The following is an 8,875-nucleotide window of genomic DNA, read 5'->3' as shown; positions in this document are numbered from 1 at the left end:
GCCACAATATGCAGCCAGATGTTTCAGGGTGGGACATTTCAGAAGGGCCCACGTTCACTACTCTGGGATGTGGTCTTGGACTAGCACAGAGAAGAGCTGAAAAAGCCAGGGCAAGCACAAAGGACTTCAAACAGTTGTTCCCTGATGCAGCAGCAACGCTGAATCGTGCAGTGGAGATGGGACCTTAGTCATGCTTCTAAACTCTGTTCAAACACTAAATGTGTTGAAGCTTTAGTACAGTTTGGGAACAGGTTCCTTGAAGAAATTCCTGGTATTTCCTGGTTCCAGGCAGGCTGAAAAACACTGTGAGAATGTAGTGGCTTTTGGTATGCCCATTTATGGACATGAATCAAAGGAACTGCAGGGAGGAAAAAAAGTGGAAAATGAGAGGAAAAATAAGTTAACTGAACTACTTCCTCTCTCAGATTCTTCTTGGGTTTTGGGCAAAGCCTTACAGTGGTATTTCATCCCAACTTCTCCTTGCTAACTACTTCCATATGTATAACATCAGTTAAAGCCACATTTAAGAACTTTTTTGAAAGAACTTGTGTTTTTGGTGGTAGGATACAAAGTCAGAATGGTTGAATTATTATGTATTCAGTTAAGAATATTACTGTTCCTTCTTATATTTAATGTCCTTTTCAGTATAATGAAATGAGAGCTTTCTTCAAGTGCGAGGTCTGAGAAACTATGCTACATAAGAAAAATACCAATGATCTAGTAAAAAATATGCTATTTCTAGTGGTGTCCAAAAGTCAGTTTTCTCAGCTGAGTCCCCATCTTTGTGAGACAAACAACTGGATACTGTTCAAAGACTTATTTGTTCCTGTGTGGTTGCAGATCATTAAAAGTGGCTCATTCTTGAAGACTTTTTTAACTAGTGTGTTTTGGATGTGTCTTAGCTCTGAGGAATCTGACAAATTTCCATCTGGAGAATAAAGCCTATTTCATATGAAAGGGCTATAATCCCTGTCTGTTGTTCACATCTGTATTGTGTTAGAAAGCTAAGCTGCAAATCCATGCAAAAGTGTTATGGTACAAAAATCTGAAATACGATGGTTTAGAACTATTTCAAAGTATTTGATACTCTGGTCTCCAGCCACCTTGAATTTCTGTTTAATATTTAATTGAGTACCTTTTATCAAATTAGTATTGGCTTTCCAGCGATTCTTTACCAACTATACTATTAATATAGCTGGAGATCCATTTAAAGGAGGTAGTAATTAGAATGAATTTGCTTTCATATATGAATAAAGTATTTTTAAAGTACAGTAGCAAACTTGCTCAATAGGATTTTCTGAGGATGCAAACAACCAAAAGCAGACTTTCCAAACAAGGTATTTTGAAAGGAACGTGAACCAGTGTTCTCTCCCATGTAAGTGACTGGACTTTTGAACTCAGGTTTTTATTCTTCCATCTATGCATCTTAGGCACAAAGAATGAAATCAGGAAAGCTCTTTATGGTTGAAAGGCCCACATTGTAGCCATCATTTAAGATGCCATAAATTCCACACAAGGGCTCCTTTTTCCTGGGATACCTTAGAAAGAAAGCCTTACAAACAGTATGATGCCTACCTATACCTCTAGGAGAGCTTGCAACAAAATACTTAATTTCTTTACCTTCGGAGATAAAACTTTCAGAGGCCTAACACCTGTGAAATGGTGTAAAACGTATGCTTCTGTCAGAAGACTACACATGTTCCTGGAAAAAGGAGTGCAATTCATTATAATGCATACCTGAGATTTATGATCCCTGATATGCTCAGGAGAGAGGAACAATGCTTAACAGATTTGCATATGTAGTGTACTCCCTTATTTTAATTCAGAGTGGCAACAGCAAACCACTATCAAAATATTCTGACAGGCTTCTTCTGTGCTCTGCTGGCCTGTGAAACAATGAAATAATGTGTCAGATGGCAGGCAAGGCAGTTTCATCATCACCCAGTCTGGGAAAGGACAGGCAGTGGTCCTGGGTTGCTTTGGGAGAACCCCATTGCAGGTGTCTTTTAGACAGCCCTTCCTCAACCAGAGCCCTGCTGTTGCTCTCTGACCCTCCAGCCTTGTTTGCCAGGCACAGCTGGACAACAGTGCCAGGGGAAGCCACAGCATTGTACGGATTAGGTTTTGGAGATACAGCCCACACTGCAGAGAGCTGGGAGCAGAACATGAGTGAATCTTGTGGTCATGAGGCTCATGGGAATGATGGAATTAGGAAATGTCATTCATTATAATATCTGATACTAACTGATAAAAGACTGCAGAGCAGAAATGTTCATCAACACGCTTAAGCAGTGCCATAAGCACCCCATGTCTCACAGGAATTAATCCCAACATGGCAGGTACATTGTGCTTCTTTCTGTTCTGCTAATCCTGAGAGCTTCTATAGGGATGGTTATGAATGAAGTCCACGTACATCCTGTCCTTTCTGAAACTAGAAATGAGAGTTTTCTTGTTATTTGGGGGTGGAGCCACAGTAGTGGTCAGGCAACCAGTCCTCAGTGTTGTACGAGTGTTTGAAGTGTTTCCAGGGTGAGCTGAATCGCTGCACAAGATTCATAATCTGAAAAAAAAAAAACATAGAGAAAAAAATGCTGGAGAGTCTCAGGGAGCATAAGAGCCAGAGGCTACCCAAAAGTATTTCGTATGGGACATAGAAAGCCACTTCCTCATGCCAGGAGAATTCCTTTTATTTTTCAGAGGAAGGGAAAATGCTTCTATGTCCTTGAGCAAAGCCTGGTGAAGCCATTGGCAAGACTCCCATTGACTTCCCATTAGTTTAGGGCTCTGTTGTTCATCATTAGTCAAAGCTGGTGTTACACTGATTTGCTGCTAATGCTAGCTGAAATCAATGGGATTGGAAGGTGCTCAGGAAGGATGGACATTTTTGTAAGCTAACACTCTTTCAGCACCAGGAAATTCCAGATTGAACTTGTTTGCCTGAAAAGGATTCTTGTTGGAGAGCATGTTTTTTTCTGAAAACAAGAACTAATGCTTCTAGTGCAAAGGTTAATTTTGAATTCAAAGAATCTCCTTGTCTTAATAAAGGGACAAAAAAAGTCTGTTATTGATGTAGGTCCCAGCACAGGACTGAAGCTTTTCTTTTAGCTTCAGGGGGATGAAGGAATTGACTCACAAATGTCCTTACAAATAGTTCTTGCTTATCTAAGAAGACTGTTTGGACCATTATCAAAATGTGTAGCTCTTACAATACTTTTCATCTGTGGCGCTGCAGGAGTTTGAACCCATGGAGGCTCTACACAGAACTGTCACGTGTAATGGTTTGGCCTTGTCAGCAAGCAGGAATATAATCTGTACAATTGCCACCAGAGTTCAGTGCTCTACCATACCACAGTTAGGTGTTAATTCAAGTAAAGCTACATCCAAATTAGCCCTACACTGCACGAAGGTTAAATCAGATGTTTTTTAAAGGTCCCTTCCAACCTGTCATATTCTGTGATTTTTATGATACAACTCATTAGCTATTCCCTGAGAATTATGCCAAATTTTGGACATCTGGATTTGAGTCTAGAGTCAAAAACCACTTCATTGCTTTTAGTAATTAAAAATATTTTCCTCGCCTCAGTTGAAAACAAACCTTAACCAGCGGAACACCTCAATGAAATTCAGCATGTTGTGTGGTGTATTACAGCAGCAGTTGAATACCATGGCGACCAGCTGACTCCTTTCAAACTACACGTGATACATGAGGAGATCTGCTGCACTTTCTAATGCCATACTGGACTTGGCAAAGCAAGCCTGACCCTTCCCTCCATCCTAAATTCAGAAGAGAAAGAAACTACAGTTGGTTCACTAGTAACAGAATTAATAAATCTTTAGCTTATTCCTAAGTGTATGTGATTCTGAAGAAAGGACCCACTACATATTCCTTGATTTTCATCTGGTGCAAAGGCTACCCCTTTAGAAACATGCAAAGGAATAGTGGAGACTAGAGATAAATGAAATACCAAGCCGTTTATATAAAAAATATAAATACTTTATTTTCAACTAAAAAGGTGCAAACATGTAACTTTTGGTCACACTTCTCAACAAATAAACTGTCCAAAAAGAGCCATAGTCAAAGAAAGAAACAAATGCTCAAGTGGAAAGACTGATGAGCTACAGAACAGCCATTTCTCTTAAAGCCACTTGTCTTATAAAGTAGTAAGTAAACATATTTTGCCAGATGAATGCTTTGTAACATTACAGGCACCCCAACTTCATCTTGACTTCAACTCACCATTTGGCCCTATCTGAACAATTTCCACTAGAGTATCTATTTCATGCTTTGAATGCATTGTCAAACAAGCTTTAAATCTTACCTATCTTGTTCCAAAAAAGAAGGCTATCATTGAACTTTCAAAGCATTAAACAAAAGCACAAAACTTTAAATTAATTTAGATAACTGTACAAATATATATACACACAGTATTTACAATATTCATAAAAAGTAGCTTGTTACAGGTAAATTAACTGCCACAAGCTGTCCAGTCTAATTGACATGATTCTGATTCTTGTTGGCCAAGCCATCTGAATCAGAGTGTCAGAGCTGAAACATTACTGTCCTGACTAACAGAACACCTTCTGCTTAGCACTTTGCTGGGTGTTTGCATTCCAGCTGTTGCTGTCTCTAAGCCAGCACCAGCAAACATGCTAATGGTCTCTTCTCAATTGCACTACTAGATGAAGCATGCTGTACCACATTAAGGGAACATTTGCTTGAATCTGCTTTTCCTGCCTGTTTCCCTTAACCCCATCACACCACCTCAGGTACACGTTCTGAAGCTGTGTCTTGCTGTGGTCCCACTGTCCGTTTTATGTTCTTCTTCAAATCACCATTTGGGGTCAGTAGAAAAATTGTCTTAAGTCACATGGAGCAGTTTGTTGAAATTAAAAAAAAACTGATTTAAATACCTTGTGCTATTGAATCATGTTTACAAAATGAGATGCAAATCAGTTCAAGTTGAGAATGCACTTAACGTCTCCTTCTGGCTTTATGCCATGTCTCCATACATCTTTCTGTAGTACAGAGACTCAAAGATGTCATTGTCTCCAGGGCAGTTGTAGTGGCACGCGCAGGTCTTGATGAACATCATTTTCCTTTTCATGATCTCCCCATCGGGGCACTTGAACTCCACGGGGAGGGTGGCTGTTCTGTGGGGTGTGCAGCAGCGCCCGTCAGTGCAAACACCACAGAACTTAGCTCTGTAGGTCTTCACGCTGGTGCAGCCAGACAGCTCAAACTTGACAGGCTTGGAGATTTTGGGGGTGCGAATGCACTTTTTGCCTTTCTGTCAGGATAGAAGTGAATACAAGATGTTTAGAGGGTAGGCTTTCACAAAGCACACTAAGCTTGCAAGTTGCTGATGAGCAGCCGTGCTAATCCTTACTGTGTTATCATTAGGCAAGATTGTCTTATATAGTGCCATAACACAGCATGAGAGAAAACCAAGGACATTTAACTGTAAATAGCAATCATCAATAGGGTAAAACTCAAATTTCAAAGTAAACCACTTGAAACTGACTACCTGTCAGCACTGCACTTTTGGTCACTGTCCTTTTGCTAGTGAATGGAAGCAACCTATTGCAGCATACATAAAGATAATTGTATTCACCTTGATGTTCTCCTCCAGGTCTGCTTCGCAAGGTCTGACCATGCAGAGTCTACTCTGTTTCTCCAGTCTGCAGAAGGCATTATCATTGGTGACCCTGGTAGAGATACCCATGCCACAGGTCTTGGAGCAAGCACTCCATTCTGTGGTCTGTACCAGGCAGTTGGCACGCATCATTGTTGGGTCTGGACCATAAGTGTCTTCCAGTCTATAAGCTGCAGGAGACAGAAAACCAAAATGAGACCACTGCCTGACCTCAGCCCTCTAAATGCTCCTTCCTTTTCCTGAGAAATTCAGGCAGCTACACTAAATCTGTGGGGTGATTCCACTAACTGCAGGCCTCCAGCCTCTGTCCTGTGTCCACCTAGCCTCCGTCATGCAGGGTGTCCCCTTCCCCGGCTGCCATCTGCAGAGAGCCCCCCACTCACCGGCAAGTGCGGGTCCCACGGCAGTCTGCTCTTTGGCCTCATCGCAGACCCACTCCTCGCAGCACTTTCCAGGGAGCTTCACCCGGCGCGGGTAGGGGCAGTCGGGGCTGGGCAGGCGGACGTCCATGCTGCAGAGGGGCACGCAGCCCACCGCGCCGTCCAGGCAGGTGCACTGGTACTTGCAGCTGCTCTGGAAGGACTCTCCGCTCCGGTACACCATGCCGCTGAACACGCACGGGGCGCCGTCCCGAGCTGCGAGGGGCAGGAGGCAGAGCGTGAGTCTCGGAGGTTCCCACTTTTCTCCCTCCCTGCCCGGCAGGACCCTGTTCCCGTTCCCGTGGCAGCCGGCAGCCCCGGCCCCCACTCACCGGTGCAGACGCCGATTCTGCGGTTGGCGGGGGAGCCGAAATCGCAGAAGAGCCCCTTGTGGTGGTCGCAGGGGTCGCGCTCGGTGCAGAGCTCGCCCAGCTGCTTGGCGCACACGCGGCAGCAGCCGCAGCCGTCGAGCACCAGGGAGACGCCGGCGGGGCAGGTGGGACTGGCTCCGCACTGGCATTGCCCGCTGCACTCCTGGCCCTGAGCCTCCTGAAATTGCCGGGGGGGACAGAGAGAGAGAGGGGGCGTCAGAGCCGCCGCCGGGACCGGCCGGACGGGGCAGGCGCGGCGGCGCCGCGGGCGGCAGCACTTACCGGGCTGAGGAGAGCGAGCAGCAGGGCTAAGGCGAACGGGGCGAAGGTGTTGGGGACCATCCTGCAGCGGTCAGCGGCTTGTGGGTGATGAGGCGGCGGCGTCGGGCTGCCGGGCGGCGAGGGGAGCCGAGGTAAGCCGAGAGCTTCCCGCAGGGCGGATCTCCTCGGCGGCGCGGACGGGGCTGCGGCGGGCCGTGGGCGTTGTGCCGGAGGGTGGCTGCTGCCGTGTGTTGCTGGGCTCCGCTCTCCTCCACTCCGCTCCGTCCGAGTGTGGCGGGAGAGTGGCTGTGTGACTGCCGAGTGCCGGGACGGACGCCCCTTTATAGGCGGCGGCGGCGCGGCTTCGCCAATGGGCTGAATGGGGCCGCGGACAAACAGCGACATTCCGCGCATTCCTGCGCGCCGCGCCGCGCCGCCCGCCCCGCCCCGCGCCGCCGCCGCCGCCCCGGAGCGGCCCTGACCCCTGACTCCCGCATTCCTCCGGCTGCGCCCCCCCAGCTCACACTCTCACCCCCCCATCACGGTTTTTTATTTTTCTGATGTGTTTTAAATGTGAGTCCTGATGTGTTTTAAATGTGAGTCCCCGTCGCTGCCAGCGCTCCCGGCGGCCCCCCCGCCCCCGGCAGCGCGTTATTTCGAGGCGGGCGGCGGGTCCGGCTGGAAGGGGCGGCGGGGCGGTTGCCAGGGGCGTTCGGGGGAATCCGCTATTTCCCTTCCCCTGTGCTCCCCGCTCGTCCCTCTTCCCTCCCCCGGGCACCGGGGACGCGGGGCGGGTGGATCGGGGTTGGCGCGGGGTACCCGGTGTCCGGCGGCGAACGGTCCGGGCGCTTTGGTCCCACCGAAAAAAAGGTATAATTACGCTACCAGGTATAAATTGACTCTGTGTACCACTGAATCATACTGAATATTTGTAATGTGTTCCTTCCCTAATAGATGCTCTCTATGAATAGAGAGAGTGCCTATTTACTCTGAAATACTTGGCACAGTGAGTGGAGTCTGAAGCATGGAAGAAGTGGCTATTATTTTCCCACTGCCTGTGTGCAGCTGTCATTTCTGAGCAACACGTTCCTCGTTCCTCGCACATCTCTGCTTCCAACCTTCCTGATGGTCCGCCCCAGGATTACAACAAGAAGAGAATGGCATGCCACCTCATTCAGCCAAAACCTTAACGCTGTGGTTTGTATTTGACTGAACGTAAGCACTGTGGCTTGTATTAAGTCATTGCAGATAACTGGTATGATTATTGTTGGGTTTCTTTTTCCTTTCTTTTTTTAACTGGGAGGATGGCTCTTCCCCCGCCTCCCGTGTATGATTTGAATATTCAGTGATGTCATGTTGTTTGACCTCCGCTTTAACGCAAGGAATGCCAATGTTTTGGCTTTTGACCTGTGGAAGTATGTTAGTGCTTAGTAAGAGAGACTGGCTTGATGCATCACAATAAGCAATCTAAAATCTGGTAGTACCTTAAGAGATACCTCATCTTTTGTATGCAGGCTTTCCCCCACTGCTGTTCTCCCTTGCTCCCCACTTCTTTCCATGCCTCCATATGTAGGCATACTTCCATGCTATGATGCTGTGATAGTAAAACAAGATTCATGAGAGGAAAAGAAGGTCTTCCATGTAATGCTCCAGTAGGACCATTTTGCTGTAAAACTGCTACTTATATTCTGCCAGCATTATACTGCATCTGGAAAAGTCATTTGGATGTCATTTCTTCTACTTGAAATTCTCCAATAAAATAAATGAGATTGTCTTTGAAAGAAAAAATGAATCCCAGGGGAATAGTTATGGTAAATAATAAATGTTCCCAAAACCATGAGGTCTCCTAAAATCTGTATTTACTTGAAGGACTCCAGTGGCCTCAGTGCTGGGTAAATAGTATGTGTACCAAACTATGTATGACATGCATACCAAAATGCAAATGTAACCAGGTAAACAGAATGCCTTTTTTAAATGCCTAAATATGGTAGAACATCAGAGAGAGAGAGAGAGAGAGGCTCTAGACGTGTTTTATAACTTTCCATGTAAGAGATACAATTTTATGGAACAAAACCAAAGAATCTCACTGACAGAAAAAGTATGTTTAAAAGCAACAAACTACCAGAAACCCAGGAAATCCAAAATTAAAGGATAAAACTGTCCTAAGTCC

At 46.0% G+C, this 8,875-nt stretch overlaps 1 protein-coding gene and 1 long non-coding RNA gene across 2 annotated transcripts; one reads left to right on the top strand and one right to left on the bottom strand.

Annotated features, from left to right (window-relative positions):
* Nucleotides 1–4,226: 4,226 nt before the first annotated feature.
* On the bottom strand, nt 4,227–7,023 carry CCN2 (cellular communication network factor 2). The gene is made up of 5 exons (XM_050972913.1): nt 6,727–7,023; nt 6,406–6,622; nt 6,038–6,289; nt 5,613–5,824; nt 4,227–5,288 (listed from the first exon to the last, which is right to left on the bottom strand). The coding sequence occupies exons 1-5, from the start codon at nt 6,784–6,786 to the stop codon at nt 4,992–4,994; spliced, it is 1,038 nt and encodes a 345-aa protein (XP_050828870.1). The 5' UTR covers nt 6,787–7,023; the 3' UTR covers nt 4,227–4,991.
* LOC127059442 (uncharacterized) lies at nt 6,718–8,497 on the top strand. The gene is made up of 2 exons (XR_007777289.1): nt 6,718–6,857; nt 7,660–8,497. It is a non-coding gene; the product is annotated as an uncharacterized LOC127059442 (long non-coding RNA).
* The last annotated feature ends 378 nt before the right edge of the window (nt 8,498–8,875 follow it).

Source organism: Serinus canaria, chromosome 3 (assembly GCF_022539315.1).
Source record: "Serinus canaria isolate serCan28SL12 chromosome 3, serCan2020, whole genome shotgun sequence".
In the NCBI taxonomy this organism is placed as follows: domain Eukaryota; kingdom Metazoa; phylum Chordata; class Aves; order Passeriformes; family Fringillidae; genus Serinus; species Serinus canaria.
The sequence above is the reverse complement of the archived record's forward strand: the minus strand, read 5'-3'. Positions and strand labels throughout refer to the sequence as shown.